Source organism: Camelus bactrianus, chromosome 8, assembly GCF_048773025.1.
Source record: "Camelus bactrianus isolate YW-2024 breed Bactrian camel chromosome 8, ASM4877302v1, whole genome shotgun sequence".
Lineage (NCBI taxonomy): Eukaryota > Metazoa > Chordata > Mammalia > Artiodactyla > Camelidae > Camelus > Camelus bactrianus.
This window is the reverse complement of record NC_133546.1, coordinates 13225121-13250887: the sequence shown is the minus strand read 5'-3', so window position 1 is coordinate 13250887 and position 25767 is coordinate 13225121. Positions and strand designations below refer to the sequence as shown.

The 25767-nt window shown below is 41.3% G+C and overlaps 1 protein-coding gene across 4 annotated transcripts in view; it reads left to right on the top strand.

Moving 5' to 3' along the window:
• The window catches only part of ESR1 (estrogen receptor 1), a 336829-nt gene that overhangs the window by 115582 nt on the left and 195480 nt on the right, over nt 1-25767 (top strand). For all 4 annotated transcript variants that reach the window (XM_074368144.1, XM_074368145.1, XM_074368146.1 and 1 more), the window contains one exon: nt 17302-17492. In XM_074368144.1, the coding sequence (XP_074224245.1) occupies nt 17302-17492 (191 nt within the window). The remainder of the gene's footprint in view (nt 1-17301; nt 17493-25767) is intronic.

Below are 25767 nucleotides of genomic sequence, written 5' to 3'. Positions count from 1 at the left end.
TAATGTCATATCCCATTGGCTCAAGAGTTAATGCACCTTCAAAATTGCCTAATTTTGTCCAAAACAGACTTTTGTCTCTTGACGAGAAAAGCATGGTTAAGCCTGTGATGATTAACCTTTCCCTCTGTCCTGAACTCAACTCTGTAATATCTGCCAGACTCATGTACTTCCGTTGCCTTCTCTTAAAAAGGATCATATTTAGGATTGCCCAATAAAACATAGGATGCTCAGGTAAATTTGAACTTTAGATAACAAAAAACTTTTTTGAGTGTAACTGTGTCTAGTAGGATATTATACTGAAAAAAATTCCTTGTTGTTGATCTGAAATTCAGTTTAACTAGGTGTCTTGCATTTTTATTGGTTAAACCTGGCAGCCCTAGCCGTGTTGCCTCACTGTTTACTGAGTTTCACTTTGAAGCCTGAAGGTTATGTTTTTCGGCTCCCCATTCCAGCTAGTACACAGATGCCCGCCTGTCTCTTCCTACCAGGAGAGGAGGCTCGCCAACCAAGAACTCGCACACTTAATTTTGTCATCCTCGTTGGTTATAATGAAGGATGTAGGTTTAAACACAGAATGACCCAGCTGTTCATTCTATTACCTGTAAAGGTAGACAGTTAAAACACCAGGGGAAAAGATTACCAGGTAATATTACAGTATTAACTATTCGGAATGAGGAGAAAAATCAAGGAATAAGGTCCTAGTAAAAGGAGACCCGTCATCAGAACTACTAACTAGGTAACTCTCGTGAGTGAGTAATACAGTGAGTGTACTTTTCTTGGCTGTTGGGTGGGAATTCGCTTATTTTTGCCAAATTACTATTGATTTCAGAAAATAGTAGTTTAGAAAAAAATAATTCTCTGAAATGCTTTCTAGGGTGTGAAAGATTTAGAGGAAAAATACAGCTCCTGGCTACATGGAGCCTTAAACAGATGTGCACCCCCGCCTCCATCTCTCCAGCTTGCAGGATGTTGGGGCAGCGGACTTGATAATGGGAGAAGCCGAGCCGGGCCATGGTGGCCAGAGATGGTGCGTTGTGTGAGGGGCCTCAGCGCACAGCTACGAAAGGGCTTGTAGGATGGCCTGTGGCATGGGGCCCTCCAGTGCATGGGTACTAGGGGTTTGTAAAGAAATCAAGGCTAAGGGGTGAAAAAAATGATGCTTGGGAATCAGTGAGATAAGGATGTTCTCCAACAATCTTCTGCGTTTAGGTCAGATAACTGTAAGAGTGTCATTTTCTGGGGGGCAATTCTCTAAAGTCTTTTTGGTGAAACCAAAGGGAACGAAGTGCGAATGAGAATTCCCAAGTCCTTGGAAATATTTCCTTTTATTCAGTCTTAACCCAAGGACATTGAGGAGCTCCCAGAGTTATACTCCAGGGCATAGCTGGGGGTGGGGGTGAGGACGAGGTTGGAAGAAAGTGTTGGAGCAAGGTTCTCAGCTGCTTAGGAAACGTGTTGCTTTAGCTGGTGGCACCTGGGGCCACTGGCTAACAGCTGAGTGATTTTGCCCCAGTTGGATGGGAGCCAGGTTTGAGCAGAGTGCTGGGGCATGAATCGAAGGTTGGTTGGTTTGCTTTTTGCTTCATGGCATGCTTATACCTTGCAGAATGATAGGAAAGGAATCAGGAGGAGTATTTCAGAGCTAAATATAAAAAAAATCATAAATATCACTCAAGGGTAATAAAGATGTATAATAATGATTTCCCTCTGACCACGGCCAAGTTTTGTAAGAAGATTAAGTAAGCGGAGGAGAGACTGGGAAGCTGAGCTCTTTTCCCCAGAGATTTCAGGTTGCTTCTGACTGCACTGTCTAGACAAAACCATCAGAGGGTACTGTCTAGAAACTGGAGGAAGCTCAAGAGGCTGCTGTCCAGAAATGAGAGGAAACTCTGTAAACGCAAAGGCTAGGACATGCCAGCCTGTGCTGGGAGGCCCACGACACTGATGTTTCCAAAAAGTAACAGAGCAGCTGTTTGGTTTTTTCTTTTCCCACAATATTTATTAATTCAATTTTAAACATCGGATCACTTAAAAAATTACCTGACAATTCTCTAATAAAAAACTCTTCACTTACAACCATTTTTTTATTGTACAAATACTGGACTGTACCTTGCAAGGTCTGCAAGCCTTGTAGTTGCCCAGCCTTGAGACTGAAGCAAGAGCCCAAAGACAGGGACAGAGACATCAATGGTTTGTTGAACGGGGGTCTTACACAACAGGTCCTGGAGAGGCACCCCGCCGTGTGCAGCAGACAGCGGGCAGGACATGGTGGCAGCCTTCGCTGTCTTGTGGGAGCAGCCTGCTATTCGTTGGGGGAATTGATGTCAGATGGGCTTATCAGTTACCAGGGACTAATTCAGCCCTGTAGTAAGAGGACTGGGGGGTCATGTGAGTTAAGCAGGGTCTGGTCGGGCAGGGGATGTACAGAGAGCAAGAGAACAGCCATCTTGAATGGCCTAACCATACAGTAAATTAACCAAATCTTTAAAAAACAAATTCTGCTCAATCCTGGGCAGATTTTTAGAGCAAATCCATTCTGGAGAGCTGCTGTGACCCCAGAACTCCAGCCCTGACCTTCTGTTCAGCCAGGTGGATGGGAAGGTCAGTAGTCCAAACTCTGCATGGCGGCCACTGTGGTGGCCAGGGTGCAGGACAGGCCTTTGCTGACCTGTCTGTAGTGCTCGGGTTTGGTCTTCAAGAGTGTCACGATGTCCTGGAGGGTGTGGGATGGCTGCAGGCCCAGGGTGTCCATCACATGGATCAGGCAGTCCATGTCGGTGGCCAGGTGCTTGGTGGAGTATGAGGTCCGCTCAGGGATCTGGAGGATTGATCTCCTGGCTACATGAGACTCAGCCTCTAGAAAACTTTGCCGTATTTATCTTCGCTGACTTCTCGGGCACCACACTGGACCATTGTTCCGAGGAGTATTTGCAATCACTGTTGGGCAGTCTAGTTTAGAGTCACCAATGCAGCCTATGACATATGCTCTTGCTTCATCCAGTTGATACTGTAGAACCTCCACCTGGGTTCACTGGATGGCTGACCCGGGTTGCCCTTTCATTCATTTATTCATACAACCAACATTTGTTGGCTGTCTGACCTGTACCAGGCACTGTTCTATACACTGAATAGACCAGTAAACACATCAGAATAATCAATAAAGGTTCCATTGTGAAGGTGACGTTTAAGCAAAGATTTGAAATAGGGAAGGGAGTGGTCGCATGAAATACCCCAGGGAAAAGTATTTCAATCTGAAGTCACGGCAGTGAAAAGGCCCGGAGGTAGGCATGCACACGAGACAGAGAGGCCAGGATGACGGAGGGGAGGACGAAGCTGGGGTGAGCATGGAGAGAAGTGTAGGGGTCAGAGTGAACAGGGCCTTTGTAGGCCGTTGACAGGTCTCTGGCTTTTACTCTGAATGAGGGGGAGATCCAATAGAGGGTTTCGAAGAGCAGAGTGACCTAATCTGAGCTTTTATTGTAAAAGTTTTCAGACCTTTACAGAAATGGAATAGTGTAACCACCCTTCATGTACTCATTACCCGGCTCTGACAATTATATTTTATTTGTAAATATTTCCATATGCATTTCTAAAGGATGGATACTATTTTTTAAAACACATCTATACTATTTTTTAATCATTTTTAAAAGTTAATATTATTCTGTGAAATATTAAGAATTTAATTGATTTCTGCTTTGAAGGTCAAGCTGGTGGGATTTCTCGACAGTTTCGGTGTAGCATGGGAGGGCGGAGTAAGGGTTAGGCAGTAATGAACGTCTTTCAATGCCATCCATCTACTGGAAAACTACTATAGATAGACTTCAAAATATTTTGAAGATTAACGTCAGCATCTGGCTCCAGGATTTTTACTTTCTTTTCATAAATATCTGATGCCATCTATTCTCCAGCTAGAGAAAATATTGTTACTGCTGTTTTCAAATGAGGCAAAGTGGTGCAGTTACTCACATGTTCAGTAACTTCGTCTAGTCAGCCTTAGATAGTGGTTTAGAAAATCCTGGTACAGGGAGTGACTTATCCAAACTTGACATTTCTTTGCTCTGTTATTTATTCTTCTCTATGAGAAATTTGGGCATATTGGGACTGGTTTATACTTACCTCTTAAGGTATTTTTAATTATTTCAAGAGCTACCATGAAACTATGATTTAGTTTCCACAGTCTAACTGGCCCAAAACCTGTGGAACCATTAATTGCAATCGGTGGGAAGGGAGGCAGAGAGGATGTGAGTAGAAGGTACAAGGGTAACAAAGGGAAGAGGTTGCGAGTGCATGTGATTAGGACTTCTCCTGGCTTGCAGGGGCTGGGCAAGAAGACAATGTGAGTAAAGGCCTGAGGAGAGAAAAGGCATGGTAGGGTGGGAGGTGTATGCAGTTGGCTGCTGGGGTACAAGGTACCTGGAAGGCGGGTCAAGGAGCAGCAGGAGATAAGTGTGGAGAAGGAGGTCAGGATGTTCCAGAGGGCACTTTGCATGTGTTACCCTAAGTCAAAGAGATAATAACAGAGTGTCAAAACTCCAAAACTCCCTGCAAGTTACAGAATCGCAGTCCCTGGGAGGGTGTCACACCCACCACCCCAATCTTCCCTCGCCACGGGAGCCATACAGCGTGCAGCTCTGTACGTATCCCACGTGTTCCTCGTGTCTCTGGATGACACAGTCTGCACATGTCATTGCTACACCCCAGAATGATCAATGCATCTTAGAAATAAGCGAGGCGTTTTTTCTTTGTTGCGTCCGCAGCGAAAGAATAGTTTGCTCTTTGAGCTTGCTTCCTGTAGAGTGGATTGGAAAACTGAAGATTAACCCTGCAGATGTAGCCTTAACTTCCACATCTAGGAGAGCTCTTCCCTACGCAGAGGTGTCAACATTTCTGGTCACTAGTTATGTTTAAGAATTTGGCCTTAACCGTTGATGAAGTCGTCCTGTATAAAAGAACCTCTCTTCATTTTAGACCATATCCAAATTGTCTTCTATTCCAGAATCGTTCATTTGCTTTGGAACTCTCTCCAGCCATGCGCGCTAACCTGAGCAGAGCCCCAGGGGATGAATTATGTTTCCTTTGTCTTTGACATCGCAGCTCTGTTTCCCTCTTCTCAAGTTCCCACCTTGGTCATTGTTGGTAGAGCTCAGTGAACTGCGAATATGTCAAGTATACAGGAGTACTTTTGCCTGTTTCTTTGTCACTCCATTTCTTGTCTTTCTTCCCTCTAGTTTTTCCTTTCTTCCTGTTTCTCACACCTCGTATTAGAGAAGTGACATTTCTGTGGGCAAGCCATTTTAGTAGCTAGAAACACAATGGCCATCCCTGACTGCTCCTCTGATGGAATGGGTGTTTGTCTTTAATTGGTCGTGAGAGGGACTGCTGAGCAGACTTGAATGCAGTGCTAGGGCCTCTTACCAACTCATCTTTTACACATTATATTACTCTTGGGAAAGAGTTTTTGAAAAATGGACTGTGCACTCGCAAGACCCTTTGAAGAAGTTCTCGCTGGTTACAGTTGTTATTGTTGGTCAGAGGCAGGGGTCAGAATCATGGTCACCCAGCGTAGAGCTGGAAACCAATTTAGAAAACATAGTTAAGACTTCTCATTTTACAGAGAAGGAACTGAGACCCGAAGAGGCTGGTGACTGGCTTAAGCCATGCAGCTGTTATTGGCAGCTTTTTGTCCAGAACCCAGGAGTTGTGACTCAGTCTAGATTTTTTCCACCACAGTAGCCTGCCTCCCCTATTTTACCTTGAAGTTGATTACATTTGCAACGATGTGATCCGTAACCACATACAAATTCCCAAGTAATTTTTGTAAATAAACATTTCCCTTTGCAATTCTAGACATGTTTGTGTGGACTTTTTTTTTTAATGTGATGACATATTGTCCTTCTCTCTTGGGTAGGATTGTACATCTGCTATTTATGGAATGATTTATAAGATCACACTCAAGAGCAGACCAGAGACCAGTGTTGGGGCAGGATTGTTTTTGGTATCTCGGGGTCTGTGCCCTGAGTGCCTTTTCCCAAAGGCCCGCATCTTCACCCTTGAGTCGAATTGTCTGTTTTCCTAGGACAGAGGCCATCCATCTCTTCCTTTGGTCCCTCCTCTCCTTGATGCTCCTCCTCCCTCCCCTCCACCTTTTGCAACTGTCCTTTGTCCTAGGATGCTCCCTGGCTGGTAGTAGGTAGCTGCTGTCCCAGTGCTGTTGAATGAATGAGTGAATTTCTTAGCATTTCTGCATGTGAGTAGATTCTCACTGTCCCGACATGGTGTCCTGTTTTCTGTGGAGATTAGACTGGAAGTCAGATGACTTGTTTTAAGAAGGTGTGGTGTCAAGCCACAGCTGTCCTGGGCTTACCTGGTTTGTGTCACCCGAATGTCTTGTTTCTTGCATTTCACTCTGGACTCCTCACTGTCCATTAGCACTTGCAGCCGGTTGGTGTGAGCAGAGAAAGGAGAGGTGACGAAACTGCAATTAGGTCGTTGGGTTACGCATTAGTAACTCATAAAAGATGAAGAGATATTGACTAAATGGGTTTTGTTTTTTTTTTTAAAGGGAATTTTATGCCAGGTTGTTCTTGTTTCCCATTAGCATGGAAAATCAACACTTGCTTGTATTTTGGGGTGAAGATAGTTTTCTTAAGTGAGTGGAAAAACCTCTTGACATTTTACAGAGAGACTTAAGTTTTGAATGGCAAATGCTGATGTTCTTTGTGCATAAAGAATTTCAGAACTCTTGTCTGTGAGCACTAACCACACATCCTTTTCTATTTGTTCATGAGTTGAAATAGGTGTTTTCTGAAACCATATTTTTAGGAGACATTCAAACTTTCATCAAGCCATTCTCCTCTATGACTATCAGCTCCATTAACTCTGTTTACAGGGAATTCAGCAGAGTTCTCAACCTATGCACTAGCAATTGAATTAGCATTTTTCCCTTAAAAAAGTATTATCGGCCTTATTAAGTAATTATAGACAGTTTCTAATGGGGTTACTATTTATGAACTGAGGGGTGAGATCCGAGGTAATGACTTTGTTCCCAGATGTGGCATACTCTGCCCTTGGCTGGGGATGAGTCTGGTGGAGCTCTCAAGGAGTCTGTTCTCTTTGGGGAGCCTGGGCTCTGGAATCAGACCACCTGGGTCTTTGCCATCCTTTCCTGATTGTGTGACTTTGGTGAGTTAGCTAATCTCTCTGTATGTTGGTTACCTCATTTTTAAAACAACTACAGTTATAATAGTTCTGCTCGGGGGTAGTTTTGAGGGTTAAATGATTTGATTACATGTAAAGCACTTAAAATAATGCCTGCCAAAACTATCAATTTTGTGCGAAAATTTGCTTGCCTACTCCTCCAGCTCCTTTTATCTTGCTAGACCAAGGGTCATGCTGGGTTTTCCAGAAGTCTAGGGTGTGGTCTGAACTTTGGGCAGAAGCTAAAATAGCAATGTAACTCTCTCCCTAGATAATTTCATGGAGCTGAAACTAACTGCATCTATCACCCAGTCATTTTTTGGAAGGAGCTTTCTTTTGTACTTTTTAGGAAAGAACATTATCTGCCTCTGTGTATTAACCAGAAGATACAACAAATACAAATACAAGTTATATTCCTTAAATGGATAATATGAGGCATGAGGTAGAGGAAGTTTTCAGATAAGCAGTGTAAATGAGCTAGAGCCTATAATTTCGAACACAGTTGAAGGGACCTATATTTGTCATCCAGAAAATAATTTTTAACTTGCCTACCCCAGAGCATGACAACCACGTGGTTTACGGGGCTGCCCAAATGTGGCCCGGGACTCATTTAACTCTAGTTTTTCTAAAAATGGAATTCAAGGTTTTTCTTCTCTAGACTCTACCATTTTAGCTCAACTTGTCTACTCTTTTTAAGAATGTCTATGTTCTGCCATGAAAAAGAAATTCATATTAAAATCCAAATACACAATTGCAAAGAGAATAGGAATACCCATAGGTAAGTTCTGGCCATAGGCAGGAAGCACCTCTAGCTTATGCCCATCCAAATTGATATTAAAGCAGAGAGAGGCACACAAGAAACCATATTCCAGTTGATTTGTACGTTGCTACACCCACAGTCATCAATGAGTGGCTGCTTATTTCTTGAGACAGCATACTGGTATTGCAACAGCTGTGCCTTTTGCAGAGTTGTTCTTAATTCTTTACTGATTAATGTATCCAGTGAGTATTTATTGGATACTTCCTATGTGCAAAGTACCCTTCCACATGCTTTGGGGGGTGATAGAAAAATGCTTAGAATATAGTCTCCATACTGTTGAAAAGCATACAGCCTAGCTGGGAAGGCAAGACATACAATATGGAACATGTAATCTTACTGATTCCACAGTCAACTGTCAGATGCTTAGTATTTGTCATTACTGTGCTGGGAACTGGGAAACAAAGGTGACGCTAAGAGGTTCTCTTTCCTGGAGACTCACAGTGAACATACAATGATGACAAGGAGGAGGATTTCAGAATAGTTTTATATGTGATATTCTAGGAGCACATGTTGATCCTGTTGAGAAATTCAGTGGCTGCTGCCTGAGAAGAAGGCATTTTTATTCAGGAGATTTTTGCCTTTCGCCCAAGATAGGAAGCAACGTCAATGAAGGTCCAGACACGTGCTGCCTTGTTGGGGAAGGGAGACACTTAAAATTAACCATCACAGAGAGGGATGGGGCTGAAGACCTGACAGTGGCCAACTCATAATGACTGATGCTAAGGAGCCTTTGTTTCTCCCCTAGACCTGGGGTGGGGGTTTTAGTCTGAAGTCTTTTAAGGAGACCACTCATGGACTTCAGGAGGCCCATAAACACCCAAAGATTATAAGCAAAATCTGTTTCTGTCAATGAGGGTATTTTTCTGGGGTCTGCCCAGAAAGAGAAGCCTTATCACTAATGTCAAGGAGACATGAAGGATTTCAACCATTTTACATGGTAGAACTATCACTCTTGCTGTAGTGTGGAGGATGGGTTTTTGATGTGAAAGTGTGTGGGCATTGAGTTGGGAAGAGGAAGACTTTCAAGAAGACTCGCCATGTCTGGACACTCATTCAGATGGCAAATGTTTATTAATCACTTAACTGTGTGTCAGGCTGTGCTGAGCGTGAGCTGGGAGACCATGGTAAGTAAGGTACCTGCAGTCCCTGCCATGGTGGAGGTTATGGTGTCCGGGGTAAGATAGATAATTTAACAGAGGACAACGAAATGTTGGTCCATTGCATCTACAATTTATTTGTGTACTTGTTCATCCAACAATTATTTCTGTGCTAGGCTTTCTTCAAGGTTTGGGGGGAAGGAAGCTTATTTGGAGAAGACACACATTAGATAAACATTAAAATTTGGTTTGATGTTTGGTAAGCCATAAGAGCTATAGGAAAAAACCAAACAGCAAAAGAGGGTGAGCAGTAATAGGGAGGCTACTTTAGAAAGCTCAGGAAAGGCTCTCTGAGAGGGTGAGAAACCTGCATGGAGAGAGGAAGCAAGTCAGGAGAAGGGCGCTGAGACATGCAAGCACATGGCCTTTGTGGAGCAGTAATGACCTCAGCGGTTGGAACTTGGTGAGCGAAGGCAGGAGTTAAGTCCAGGTCATCACCTGTCCTTCTGTCCTTTAAATCAGAGAGTCCCACAAACCCCTCCTTGGGTTTGATTAATTTGCTAGAATGGCTCTTAGAACCCAGTGAAACATTTTACTTACTAGATTACTGGTTTATAATAAAAGGATAGAACTGAGGCACAGCCAGATGGAAGAGATGCAGAGGGCAGGGGAAGGGGAAGGGGTGGGGAGCTTCCACGCCCTCTCCAGGTTCATCACTCTCCCCAAATCTCCAAATGTTCAACCCACTCAGAAGCTCTCTGAACCCATCCTTTTGGGTTTCTATGGAGGGCTCACTACATAGGCATTATTTTTTAAATCATTGGTCATTGGTGATTGATTCAACCTCCAAACCCTCTCTGCTCCCCCCCAGATCAGGGGGTGGAACTGAAAGTTCGAACCCTCTATTCTTGGTTGGTTCCCTTGGCAACCAGCTCCCATCCTCAGGTGGGATCTAAAAGTCTCTTCATTAACATAACAAGAGATACCTTTTTGCTCCCATCACTCAGGAAATTCCAAGGGTTGTAGAAGCTCTGTGCAGTGAATGGGGATGAAGACCAAATATGTATTTCTTATTTAAATCACAACATCACAGGGAGTAAAAGACCTCTACTACAACAGAGGGAGTCCTTGGTGCAGCTAACCTAGCGTGTGGAGGTCAGCAAAGCTCCCTGGTGGAAATTAAGTTTAAACTTTGAACATACAGATAAATAGGAGGTATTCAGCGGGTGAGGAAGGGCGTTCAGGCGGAGGGAGGAGCATGCTTGCACGCCTCGGGTGGCTCACAGGGCCACAGAATGGGAAGGCCGGAGCAAGAGCAGGCTTTTGGGGGAAGATCCTGAATCTAGTTTTGTGCACATTAAGGTTGAGGTTTCTTTGGGTCATTCAAGAGGAGCTGCAGGGCGGGTAATTAGCATCGAGGCCTGAAGTCCAGGAGAAGAGTATGGCATGGCACTTCCGTGTGGCCACACACGTGGCTGAGATTCCCACAGAGAGATGTCAACTGGGATGGCAGAGAGGTGAGGGCAGAACCCTGAGGAACACTGACTTTTGGGAGCCTGCTGGGGGAAGAAAATACTGCAAAGGAAATAGAGGTGGGGAGCAGTTGCTGGAGAGATCTAAGCTGGTGTCCTGAGCAGTGGTGAAGACTTTGCGTGCTGTACGAATTTACAGTTGAACCAGTGTGAGCTGGAAAGCCTACGATAAGCCTTATGGAATAAGGGGAAATAGAGCTTGGTTTGATCTGGTAGATGGGATGGTAGTTGGCAGGGGGCAAGGACTGTGTGGGGAACAGAGAGTGAGCAGTTTCTCAGAGGTTACTTTGATAACGTTTTGCGCAGGGATCTACAAAGAGACCGGTACTGTTTGGAGGAAGGAATTCAAGGTCTCCATTTTATTTGTTGATGATTTTTTAACTTGAGTTTTCCGGGTTTATGACCCCCCCCCTAAAATTATAGACAGAAGTTTGAGTTTGTTTATGTGTGCTTTCTACAAAAGATAGTTTCAGAGTTTTCATTATATTGTCAAACAGGTCCATGACCCCTATCCCCCGCAAAACATAATGGTCTACAGACACAGAGAGATGAATGCTGCCTCTTATGATGATTCTTTTGGCCGTGGTGGGCAGGATGAGTCTGAATGATGGGAGGCAGGAGACTAATTCTAGTAATTCGGACATGAAATATTCGTCTCTTAAGCAAGAATTATAAAAGCCAGGAATGCAAATAGGGATAGGAATTGTGTTTTGAAGAAATAATCGACTAAATTTGATGATGGGTTAGATGTAGGAGGTACATTTAGCAAATATTTGTTAAGGACCTACTGTCTGTGAGTTAAAATTGAGAGCAAAAGGGACATGGTTCCTGCCTTTGTGGGATTGACTGTTTACCACGGGGAACATATATTTGTCAATAATAACTCAAACATACGACTGGAAATTGTGGGAAGTGCCATGAAAAGAAAGTTAAGGAACTTTCCTTTTTTTTTTTTTTTTTTAATTTGAAGTCTAGTCAGTTACAATGTGTCAATATCTGGTGTACAGCATAATGTCCCAGACATACATATACATACATATATTTGTTTTCATATTCTTTTTCATTAAAGGTTATTACAAGATATTGAATACAGTTCTCTGTGCTTTACAGAAGAAATTTGTTTTTAATCTATTTTTATATGTAGTAATTAGTATTTGCAAATCTCGAACTCTCAAATTAAAAAAAATGAAGCTAGGGGAATAACCCTCTCAGACTTCAGACAATACTACAGATCTACAGTTCATCAAAACACCACGGTATTGGCACAAAAACAGTATATGGATCAATGGAACAGAATAGAGAGCCCGGAAATAAACCCACAGACCTATGGTCAATTAATCTTCGACAGAGGAGGCAAGAATATACGATGGAAAAAAGACAGTCTCTTCAGCAAGTGGTGTTGGGAAAACTGGACAGCAGCATGTAAATCAATGAAGTTAGAACACTCTCTCATTGAAGTCAGAACACTCCCTCACACCATGCACAAAAATAAACTCAAAATAGCTTAAAGACTTAAATATAAGCTAAGACATGATAAACCTCCTAGAAGAAAACGTAGGCAAAACAATCTCTGATGTGAATCTCAGTAGTGTTCTCCTAGGGCAGTCTACCCAGGCAATAGAAGTAAAAGCGAAAATAAACAAATGGAACCTAATTAAACTTATAAGCTTTTGCACAGCAAAGGAAACCATAAGCAAAACAAAGCAACAACCTACGGAACAGGAGAAAATATTTGCAAAATGATGCAACTGACAAAGGTTTAATTTCCAGAATATATAAAGTGTTCAGGGAACTTTGAATGCACGTAACTTTGGGGGCTTGATTTGGTAAGGGATCCCCAGGTAGTTATCCCACATTTCTAGGGAATAGTATCTGCTGGTTCTTTTAATTTAACTTGGCAAAAATATCTCCTTTAGAAGCCAAGGCTTTAAAACACTTTTAAAATACTTGGCTTATCGGGGGAATAATGCTTCTGGATGCTTTTGGATGGCTGGTACCATGATTTACAGTTAGAAAAACAACAGTATTTGATTACATTGAGCTTCAAACTTTTCCTTTGATTAATGAAAATCTTCCTGGCAAATACTTTTTAGTAGGCTCTGTTTTTACTTAGTCCAAGAGAGTCCACTGTTTGGACCTAATATGAATGCCCTCAGGAATCTCCCTTAATCATACTGAATATGTAGTATCAGTGGGGCATCCAGTTGGAAATGTTTCGTTGTCAGTTGATGTGAGAAACTGTATGTTTAGTGACAGTTTAGTGAGAAAAGGATAAGAGTTTTACCAAAAAAAATGGTGACGTTTTAGCAATTTTGCGAAAGAGTTTGTTATATTTTCACTTAGAAGAAAGATATTGGGCGTGGTTAGGGTTTCTGAAGCCTCTTATTAGAAAGGCAGAACCTGGAGACATTTAGGACATGAAAAGCAGTTAATGAGAGAAGTTAATTTTGGTCCAGTGGAAATAAGGAGAAGCCAAAGGGCCTTTGAGGCAGAGAAGGAGGAAGAAAGATTGCCCTAAATGTGGTATTAGCACTTCCTACCCAAGAGGTGTGAGGCTCAAAAGTCCAGGACTGTGACAGGTGCAGTCGGGCAAGGCCAGGCAGAGGACAGCTGGAAGGGATGAGTCCGGGACCGGTACGTAGGCTCATCCCTGGGGATGGATCTAACCACGGGTTAGTGCCTGAGCCACCCTCGTGTCTCGGTCAGAGTCCAGACATGGGAACCTCCCACCCTGTTCCTTTCCACTGCAGTTAATTGGGCCAAGTTAGTCTGCATCCTGAGGACACAGAGCTCTGTCTGGTTGCTGTTGTGGCAAATGAGCCTGGCTTGACTCAAGACAGCCCGGATCATTACATTTCAAGGTGCCATTGGGCTTTGCAACTCGTAAGAAGATCTCCCTTGCCTTTCAGCGTGATTGGGATTGCATTCTTTTGTGTGACATCCTTGGGTGGGGAGTCTTCATCGAGCAGGCCTGGGCCAAAATGATTACTGACAATGTTATACACATGAATTTCCAAGCTGGATAAAAAGTTGTTTTATGGAGAGGAAAATGTGGCCTGTGTAATTTCCCTCTCATCCTTTTGGAGGCCTTCTGGCTTTATGCTCTATGTCTATAGTAGATTTTCAGTATTCCAGGTTCATCCCAAAGAGAAGGATGTAGATGAAAAGACGTTTTACTGACAGCATACAACTCTGCTGCATATGGGGAAGATGGACCTTTGCTATTACATCTTTTATCAATATTTTTAAAAACAGTATTTACATATTCCATTTATATTGTTTTGAAAGTTACTGCATTATTAAGTCAGTCATTGATTAATTCATTTGATGTCAATGTTTATTGAGTCCCTATTCTGGAAGAGGCTCTATGCTATAAATAGTTGGGGTACCAAAGATGAATAAGACATAAGGAACTTAGCAGACGGCCTTGGAGACAAGAATGCAAAATCAAAGGAGTGAAAATGTTGGCAGTAGCAGAAGAGAAGTAAAGAAAAACCTGCCATCGGGTTCAGAACAAGGATACGTTATTTCCAGTGTGTGGGGATTAGGAGTGGCTGGTAAGAGAGGAATTCATGCAGAAGGTGACCTTAAGATGCCCTAATCACTTCATACCCATTAGGATAGCTACTGTTAAAAAAAAAAAAAAAAAGAAGAAAGTACGAAGTTTTAGAAGTTTTAGGAAGGATAAGGAGAAATTGGAACCCTTGTGCATTGTTGGTGGGAATGTAAAATAGTGCGGCCGTTATGGAAAACAGTAAGGCCATTCCTAAAAAAATTAGAGATAGTATTACCATATGATCCAGCAGCCCACTTCTGGGTAGATACCCAAAAGAATTAAAAGGAGGGTCTCACTGAGATATTTGAACATCCATGCTCATAGCAGCATTATTCACAATAGCAACCCAAGTGTCAGGCAACAAACGCATGAATAAACAAAATGTGGTATATACTCAGTGGAATATTATTCAGCCTTAAAAGGAAGGAAATTCGGATACATGCTACAAGATGGATGAACCTCAGGGACATCATGCCAGTCACAAAAGACAAATACTCTACGATTCCAGTTATATGAAGTATCTAGAGTAGTTCAGTGCATAGACACAGAAAGTGGAATGGTGTTTGCCAGGGAGTGGGGGGGGAAGGGAAAAAGAAATGAAGAGCTATTGTTTAATGGGCGTAAAGTTTCAGTTTTGTGAGACGAAAAATTTCTGGAGATTGGTTGCACATCAACGTGAATGTACTTCACATCACTGAACTGTACACCTAAAAATAGTTACAGTGATAGATGTTATCATGTTATGTTTATCTTACCATAATTTTTAAAAATGCAGTGTTTAATAATGCAGGGATGGATGGAGGATACTTGACACCTGGGAACATTTGCCTGTGCATGTACTGTTCATTCATTCATTCATTCTACAACTATGTATTGAATGCTTGCTGTCTGTTGGGCACTGAGCTAGTTACCTGGGCTGCAGTACTTAATAAGGTTTATAAGACGCTGAATCTGTCAATGTCATGCTTGCCAACCACCCGTCCCCTCCCCAGGCGCTAAGCTTCTATAGTTAAATATTCACAGCTGCTACCTACTGACTTGAATCGTGCATTAGACACTAGTAAACAAACAGTAAAAAAGATCTGAGGTTGATTGTGGGGGTGGTGTTGACGGCACAGTGATGAAATGGAAAGAGATGGGTAACGGAATACAAATTAGAATTGAAAACTGCAAGGCAGCGCTCTCTAAGGATATTAAAAAATAAAGGACTCCTATTTGAGGCTGCCAAACGAAGAGCTAAGTCATTTAGAATGGAAAAAAATGGCAAAGTCAGATGTACTCCACCCAAGGAGCCAGCATTTTGTGAATATTAGGCAAATGTAGTTTGAGAGCCACCGCCACAAGACTGCGGTCACTGGTAATGAGTGGGAGTGGGGAAGGTTGTAAGATTTGAGCTAAAAGGAAAGACGATGCTTGTGAGGGGGAGGACTGTTGACAGTCAGGGTGGTCTGGCTATTTGGGTGGGCAGTGGAAAGCAGGAAATATGAGCTTCCTTCACCAAGAGACCCTGGAAGCTCTATCTTCAACTCACTTTATCTCATGCTGGTTTGTTTTTGTTTTTTAAATGTCATAGGCTTCATTCTATCTCTCTTTCCAATATTTTTTGGTTCTTTTCTTACATATATACCCTGGAACACTCTGTTCATTCATCTCAAGATGTTACTGAGTGCAGCTCCATCCCAGGCACTGTGCTGTGTGCTCTGGCCGTATAACGCTCCAATTCCCTTCTACCACCTTTAATCAGTTGCACATGCTTAGCAAATCCTGGGCCCGTATAGTTTCTGCTTCTATGCTTGGTCAGCTGAGACACGCAAACTTAGCCTCATCTACCTTTTTGCTTACCTCTTTTCTCTCTATTTTCTTCAAGGGTCGTCACTGACACCTTGCCTTCTACCTGTGCCTCTCATCCCACTTGCTCTGCTTCTTGACTTTGTTTTCTTTCCCCTCTCTTCATACCTTCCACCATTGCCTCTCTACTGGCCCATTCCCTTCAGTCTCCATGAGACCTTCTCAGGTCCCTTCCATTCTCAACATCTTTTTTTTTTCTCTCTTATCTTTACATTCTTTCATGACGACCCTATCTCTTTCTCTTCCCATTCTCATCCAAGTTCTCAAAGGAATGGCCTTCACTCCTTTTCATTTCCTTGTATTCCATCCACTTTCCACCCACTGGTTTTGACTTGTGCCCATTCTCTCTCCCAAAATGCCTTGCTGAGTGCCCTCCTTTTCAAATCCAGCTTTGCCTTATCAATCCTGGTTGTTTTGGATGTTTTTGCCTTGTTGGCACTACTGACTATGTTCTCCTTCTTAAAGCTTTCTACTTCTTTAAACCTTTTACTTCCCCATTTCCTTGGTTCTCCCAGAACTTTCTGACTCTGAATTCTGTTTCTTTTCTGGGATGTGCTCCCTCCATGAAATTTTTCAAGGTTGGTGTAACCATTTGTATTCCTCTGTTTTTCTCTTTCTACATGTTCTTAAAGAGGAGTATTGAATATTGAATAGGGTCCTCAAATTATAGTCAAATTATAACAACTGATACCCAGGGTTACCTGGTAACAGTGACATAAAAATTTGAGTTGTCTTTCTGCACATGTTCTATGTTGTTCATGAGGTCATCTGAGTTTCAGATGTTCCAGCTGTTTTATGCTTTGTCTTCATTTCCCAAAGACCCTTATTGTGGTCTAGAATCGGAATGAGCATTGGTCTGTAATGATTCTTAATTAATTGTGAATCCTTGAAAAAAATAATTCTATTAGAAAAAAATTCTATTAGAAACCAGTTTATTTCATTTTGTCATTTTCTGGATAATATATTCCAGTGTAGGCAGTCCATTTTTTAAGCAAGTTTGCAATGAACAATTTCCCCTCAAGGTTAATGTAATAGGCAAACACCTTTTGCTGCAACAGACAGCAAGAAGTAATGAAAGATTAGCTTACATTATGATTCATTATTTCAAAATGTCAGAATAAAGTGGATCTGCTACATCTTCCAGGCCTCTTATTCTTTAGAGGAGAGTGCATGTTTTGCTTTTCTAATGTTAATGGATTCACTGGGTTTTTTTTTTTGTTTTTGTTTTTTTCTTCCTATTTTTTTCCCCAGGCCAAATGCAGATAATCGACGCCAGGGTGGCAGAGAGAGACTGGCCAGCACCGGTGACAAGGGAAGCATGGCCATGGAATCTGCCAAGGAGACACGCTACTGTGCCGTGTGCAATGACTACGCCTCGGGCTACCATTATGGAGTTTGGTCTTGCGAAGGCTGTAAGGCCTTCTTCAAGAGAAGTATTCAAGGTAACAGTATGTTTAAAACAATGTATTCCATTTTTCAATCCTAAGGGGAAGCAACTGAGGAAGGCATATGATGAGCCACTTGTACAAAACACTGATACCTAGTAGGTCCACTGGTGTCTATGGTAAAACAGGGGGAAGAGACAGGATCCCAGGAGACAGATTTGGCAGATGTCAGGGCGGTTGCGGCTGAGTAATTATGCTCCCTCCCTTTGGCAAGATCTAAACAGTCTTGAGCAAATCTACAGGAAAAAGATTTCAGTAGCTGGGTCTCTGAGATATTGTCCATGCCATGACTGGGGGATGGCAGGTGGATCTTTATGCATTGCAGGCAACTAGGCTTTTATGATATAGTGTGATATTAATTATCTATACATAATTATTTCTCCATCTTGGCTTTGTGCAGAGAAGCATTCTGTTCTGACCTTTGCTCTAGACCAGTTCTAAGTTAACTCATTCTTCTCTTGCTCTTCTTCTATCTGTTTGTTGTCTCTGTGGATGACACGACCTTTTGCTAAAATGAGGAGACTCAATGGCTGGTGACTTGTAATAAGGGTTGTATTATGTGTACCAAGCAGTTATTAAGTGTACACCTGTAACATTTCATTGGCCTGTCTGTCTTGATGCTTTTCTTGTAGGTAGTTTACCAAGAGCAGCTTCTCTGGTAGACTGCCAGCTACATTTTATTTCTACTCCAGGAGTGTCCATATTGTTGCACTATACAGGATACCCTGGGGGAAACGTCAATCATTTCCACTACGTAAAATATCTATGCTAAAGACCCTTTGTCTGACAGGAACAGGAATAGAGCTAACTGAATTAATGTTCTGTCTTAATAGTGGACCATTTCTCTCTGTTCTTATTCCTTTATCTTTTCAGCTTAAGCAAAGTTTAGTATGTAAATACTAAGAATATTTCTGATGGAGTTTTAGTGATTGCCTTTATGGAAATTGAGACTTAAGTAACTTGTTGAAAACCGGAGTCTGCTAAATTAATAGGTACTGATCCAAGACACATTTGAATAAAGAATGAATCACAACTCTCATAGACTTTTTGCTGAAGCTCTTCACTGCCCTGATATGGGGTGAAAGCTGGGGGTTGACACACACTCTTTATTTTTCCTTTCACTGCCAGTGGGATGGATTTTTTTAAAAAGGCTATTCAGTCTTAATAGAGTAGTGTGTGAGGTCAACTTGGTCCATTTTAAAAGCATTTTTTTGACAACTATTACTTTCAACATCCTTTGGAAATCTACTGTAAGACTTGGACTTCTTGGTTAGAATTTTAATAAAATTTGTAACATTATCTGACAGTAAAGTTATATGTATATATTATGTATCAAAATAGATTATTTAATTTTACTAGCTGATACTGTCTTAAATGAGAATAATGTTATTTATATTTTGGTTTAAGTTAGTCTAAACCCTTAAAGGTCTTTTTATAGCCATCTTCATTTGTGATTTTCCTGTTTATTTGATTTTATACAATCTAAAAAACCTTATTATTTTCCCCAAGCATTTAATCTAGGATGGAAAAATGATCTGACAGAGGTAGACTTAGTGGATAGATTCAGCTAAACTTGGACATGTCATTTATCTGAGGCTCAGTTCCCTCATCTGTAAAAATGATTTAGAGCAGGAGTCAGTGAAATTTTTTGTAAAGGAACAGATAGTAACTATTTAGGCTTTTGCAGGCCATGTGGTCTTTATGGCAGCTACTCATCTCTGCCACTGTAACCTGGAAAGAGCCATAGACAATATTTAAATAAATGGGTGTGCTCCAATACAACTTTATATGCACAAACAGGTAACTGACCAGAGCCGGCCTGTGGGCTGTAATTTGCTGACTCTTGATTTAATGCGTGAAAAGGGAATAGACAGTTTCTACATCGAACATTTTGCTTATTAATGTTTATTGAGAACTTACTCTGTACCTGTGCTAGATGTTCTGAGGGAAACAAAAATAAGTGTGAGACATAATCTATAATTGCACAAATTCGAGTTTATTTGGGAAGTTTATCTGAGGAGGCAAGGTACTTGTTCTCATGATGGAATTAGGTAAGTCAGTGCAAAGTGCTAGTCTGTGATGCAAATCGGGACAACAGTGGGTGAATATCAGAAAAGAAAATACTGTCAATTACAGATATAAAATTACTGACATTGAAAGTACGAAGGATCTTCCTCCAAGGAGCCATGGCAGTGTTTTCACAAATTATTTCAGCATGTGTGCTCGGCATTTAGAAGTATGCTGCATACCACCACATCAAACTCAATATTGTCCAAGTCATTAAGACATCAGAACAGAAAACAGAAAAAAATACACCTAGAAAATCCAATGACGAAAATTTAAGCTTATAAAAATGAATATTTTACTGCTATGGCATGATCTCAAGTTCAAATATTTAAAAAAAATTCTTGCTTATTCTTTGGTGGTTAGAATATATATCTGATCTCCATCTTGTATATACAGACTGAGTAGAAGAATTTCATGGTACTATAAATTGTACTGTATAAATTGCATGCAAATGCAATTTCTACGTGGCTTCAGAAACTTCTTATTTATCAAGGTCTGGAGTCATTTATATAAGGTTTCTTAAATGAGATGACTACTGAGTCCAGAGTTCTGCAGGAAGCCTAGAAAGAAACAAGGCAGAGTTAAGAACTTCTGAAGACAGGGAGGGACCTTAACATTTATAAAGTCTTTGCTTTATTAATTTATCCATTGAATGCCTCAACTAGGCAAAGCACTGTGTGAGGCCCTGGAGATACAGTTATAGGAAGGGCACAGTCCTTACCCCCCCCCCCCAGAGCTTTAAAATAGTAGGAGAGATGGACAAATAAACCAGCAATTAAATTACAGTGTGACAAGTACCAAGAGGAGGGTGAGTGCAGGTCTTACAGGAGTCCAAGCTTCGCTCATTCCTGGTGGGGGCTGAGTCTAGCTTGCAGGGAATGTTTCCTGAATTAGAGTTAAGTCTGGAGGATGAGTTGAGTGAGCAGAATGAAGAAGGACGAGATGGGTGTGCAGTCACTTGAGAAGGGCACTGAGTGTACGAGCAAAGACCAGGAGGTAAGATGGTTTGGGGAGTTCTGTGAATAAAACTTAACAAAATTAATATGCCACTCGATTAAACAAAGACATTTCTAGGCCATGTATCCATGCTTAGACTGTGTAAAAACAAAGTAATTTATTTCCTTTTGATTGTAATGGCATTTCCATGTATCTGATTTGTTTGTGCATATGAAAGGGAAATACCAGAGCAAGTCTTTCTCATCAGAGTTTTGATAACTTGGAACTAAAAAGTTTTACTGAACTTCTGTGACTCAATACAAATCACGCTGCCCCTCAAACCTATTTACAGACAGTGAAGGGTCTGACAGGATGCAGGCAGAAAGTTCTGAAGATGCTGTGGCTCTTCCTGTTTTCTTGTTACTTAAGAAGAGAGCTAGAAATGAGTATCCATCACATTACTCTAGTGCTCTAAGTGTTTTGGTTGAAGAGGTAAAGTGTTTGACTTGAAAGCATACAAATGTTCATCCACTACTTAGTGTATGAACTTGATTACTCAAGAAATTGAGTAATGGCCTCCAGTTGAACATACTTTTTTTTTTTTAAAGCAAAGTCAAGGACATGATTTAAGAAGGTGAGTGAAATTGGACAGTCTGTGAATTTACTAAACACTGCAGGGAGAGAGACAGTGTTCCTTAACATTGCTGCTTGTAGGCAGAGACTTTTGGGTGCATTATATAAGCAGATTTGGTTATCCATTCAGCAGCCACATAGTGCGTTTGAACATTATTCCAAGGAGAAAGGAGCTCCTTGGAGCTCACTGCTTCTCTTGTATTGTTATGTTCATAATATTATGAATAAATATTATAAAGACCATATTATGATCTGCTCTTATAGGTGGTCATGAGGCACCGTGGAGGCTCTAGCCTATCTGTACACCCCAGCTATGCTGCCTGCCACTTTAGATTCTCTCTCTAAGGCGTGTATAGAAGATGCTCAACATCACCCCGAGCAGACAGGGCCCAGGCTGGTGCTGGCTTAAAGGTTAGCTAAGACCAGAGGGCATGCTGTCAGGGTGGAGTCTGGTTATGGTTCAGTACCATGGGGTCCGCAGGGCCAACAAGGATAACCAATGGCCTGACCCACCAGGCCTTAGAAGCGTCAGGGTGAGAGTCCAGCACCCTGGATAGCTCCTTCAACGGCTGCGGAGTGTGAGCAGAGACTGACTTTCTGAAGCACCTCAGACCCGTTCAGCTGGTCTGTTAAAAGGGAACTTAGTTCTTTTGTTCTTAGGAACTCACCCTTGTTTACCCAAGGTGGATTAGTTTTTAATACTTAGTGTCCCCTTTTCAGTCACATTCTGTCTTGACATGTGCGCCCCTGTCTAGGAAAGACCAGAGGACGGGGTAGAAGGGGAGGCAGCTTTCTCAGTACCTAATTATTTTATGTTGAGTCCTTTCAGAGGTATGGCTCAGAGTTGACCCTAGCAGTGGATGCACACAAAAATACTAAATCTTCGGTCCCCGTATTTCCCAACTTGCTCTTCTGCAGTTTAGTCTCCATGTGACAGCAGGAGAGATCTTTTAGATATATGAATGAGGTCATATGGTCTTGTGCTTAAAACACTCACTGCACTTAAAGTGCAGATTCCTTTCTGTGGCTTAAAAAACTCCGCATGGTCTTATGCCTGCTTACTTTGCTCTTTGTTCACTGTAATCCAGCCACTCTGGCCTTCTTTCTCTTCCCCCAACACACCAAACATGTTCATTTTTCAGGACCGTATGGCATGTGGTTCCCTTTGTACCTTTGCTTGCAACACCCAGAAATTTACTTGGCTGGCTTCTTGCCATTTGGAGCTCTCTCCCAAGATCACTTTCTCAGAGAAGACTCCTCTGATTAACTCACCAAAAGTAGCTTTACAAACTTTGCCTCTAGTTTATTTTTTTTTTAACATCTGTCTGATTTTTCTTTAAGCTCCTTAAATCTTTAATGAACTTTTAAATTTATTCATTTGATTGGTTGTTATCTGTTCTCACCAGGTGCCATCTTCACATATTCCTGCCCAAATCCGCATGGATGCTCAGTGAGAGCTGATTTCTAATCTGGTCTGCCTTGTCTGTTGCTATAGCTCCCATGTCTATAGTCGTGTTGGGCACATATCTGTTAAATGGTTGAATATGGCAAGAAGTCGACAGAATGGTAACTAAAATGTGCTAGAGGACCTCCGAGAAGGGAGCCATGTCATCGGGTAAGGCTGGAAAGAGAAGTGTTAATGCTGGTGGCATATTTGATATAGGCCCAGGAAGAAATGGAGGATTTCACAGGCAATAAGAAGTTTGGAAAAGAATTCCAGGAATCTGAAATAGCATGACCCAAGATACGCTCAGTGGAAAGTGAGTAAATCAGCTGTGAAAGGACGGAGGGCTTACTGTTCTCTGTCTGCCTCTTTATTTTCTCTCTTCACCTCTCTACAAACAGGCATTCTCCAGAGTCTGCAGCCTCTGTTCCTGTCACTTTTTCATTCTTTCCTCCACCCAGTTTTCTAAGCAGTCTCATACATATCTGTTATTGCTTGATTGGTTGTATTGTGTCCTCCTAAAAGACACTTTGAAGTCCTTGTCTCCAGTACCTCAAAATGTGACCTCATTGGAAATGGGGTCATTGCAGATGCATTTAGTTAAGATGAGGTCGTGCTAGAATAGGTTGAGTCCTTAATCCAACATGACTAATGTTCTCATTAGAAGAGGGAAATCTGGACACAGAGACAGGGAGGAGAACCCCATGAGATGATGGAGAGAGATATTGAAGTGGTTCATCTATAAGCCAAGGAACACCAAGGATTGCTGGCCAGAAAAGAAGCCAGAAAGAGACAAGTAATTCTTTCCTGCAGGTCTTGGAGGGAGTGTGGCTCAGTTGACACCTCGATTTCAGACTTCAGCCTCCAGAAGTGTGAGGCAATACTTTGTGTTGTTTTAATTTACCCATTTGTGGTACTTTGTTATGGCAGCCCCAGGGAACAGTATTTAAGACCTAAAGTATGTAAATCATCTATGTGTGTATGTATGTAAAGTATGTAAAAGAGCTATGTAAGTGTCTCCCAAGTCCAGCTCCTGCACCAGCCTTTCTTCTTAGTGACACTGGTGTGTCTCCGTCTGACACTAACCACTCCTCTTGCCTCCTTTTACATCCATCCTCTCACCATTCCCTCAAGCATCCACACTCAAAACCTTGGAGTTAAGTTGTCTCATCTTTTACTTCGTAGTCCTTCCCCCTGTGGACTGTTGTGTAATTCTATTGAATTTATCTCTTAAAAGTGTGTCTGTCCAATTCCCACTACTTGGAGTTTCCCTCATTAACTTTCACCAGAATCATTGCAATAATTTAATTTTTCCTTTCACCTTTTTTTTGACTGCACATATACATTATATTGCATGTAAATACATATATATACAATATACTGCACATTTTTTAGTTTAAATATATGTACTGATCATTGTTTCTAGGAACAGATTAGAGCTTTAGCTTTTTAAACTTACATAGTTATTAAAGGAATAAAGCCAACCACAAAGTAAGAGCCAATAGAATGTCATAATACAATCATAAAGGACAATCAAATGTGCTTACACGTATTCAAGAAATCAGTCATGTAAGTTATAAATAATAAGTAGTGTATTTGTGTCCTTATTTTAGATTCCACATATAAGTGATATCATATGGCATTTTTCTTTCTCTTTCTGGCTTACTTCACTGAGTATGACATTCTCCAAGTCATCCATGCTGCTGCAAACGGCATTATTTTATTCTTTTTTATGACTGAGTAGTGTTCCATTGTATATATACACCACATATTCTTTATCCAGTCATCTGTTGATGGACATTTGGGTTGTTTCCATGTCTTGGCTATTGTAAATAGTGCTGCTATGAACACTGGGGTACATGTGTCTTTTTGAATTCTATTTTTCTCTGGGTATATGCCCAGGAGTGGATTGCTGGATCACATGGTAAACTATTTTTAGTTTTTTAAGGAACCTCCATACTGTCCTCCACAGAGGCTGCACTTGCCTTCTTTTTTTTGTTTAAGCCATTCACTTCATTTCTTTTCCTTCTTCCAACCCATTCTGCACGCCGACAGTCTATTCATGTTAGCAGGTCACTAATCAGTCATATCAATACTTTGTACAGAATTCTTAAATGACTTTCATGACCCTTAGAATAATCTGTAGACAACCAGCCATTCAAGGATTTCCACACTCTTGCTCTAGCCTGTCTTTCTAGCCGTTTTAAAGGCACTGTTTCTACTTCTGAAATAGACGCTCTAGACTAGACTACTTGTTGTTACTCAAATATAACCATTCCATTTCTTTGCTAGGAATTTCTTTCCAGATTTACCTGTAAAATTTCTTCTCATTCAAGTCAAAAGTGATTGTCATCAAACTTCTGCCCTCTGCCCCTCTGTATTATAGACAACACTTTGAATCTGTGGGTTCAACTCACCCCTGATTGAAAGCATTCAAAATTCAGGAATTTCCAAAGAGCAAAACTTAAATTTGCCAGGTGCTAGCAATTATGTACACAGAGTTTACATAACATTTACAACTATTTGCATTTACATTGTATTAGGTATTATAAGTAATCTAGAGATGATATAGGGTATACTGGAGGATGTGTGTGCAGGTTATAAGCGAACGTTAGAATGATTTTATATAAAGTACTTGAGCATCTGCGGATTTTGGTATTCAGGGGGGATCCTGTAACCAATCCCCCAAAGATACTGAGGGATGACTGTACTTTGTTTCCATTGCCTAAGATTGCAGGTACAGCCAAACTTGTTTTATTGTACTTCAACTTATTGCTCTTTGCAGATACTGTTTTTTTTTTTTTTTTTTTTTTTTTTTATCAAATTGAAGGTTTGTGGCAACCCTGTATCTGGCAAGTCCATTGGTGCCATTATTCTAAGAGCATCTGCTCACTTCGTGTCCCGTGTCATATTTTGGTAATTCTCACAACATTTCAAGCTTTTTCATTATTGCTATATTTGTTATGGTGATCTATGATCAGTGATCTTTACTGTTACTATTGTAATTGTTTTGGGACATCATGAATCACACCCATATAAGATGGCAAACTTAATTGATAAATGTTGTGTGTTCTGACTGCTCCACTGATGAGCTATTGCCTAGTCTCTGTCATTCTTGGGCCTCCCTATTCCCTGAGACACAATAATATTAAAATTAGGCCAACTAATAACCCTAAGTGGCCCCTAAGTGTT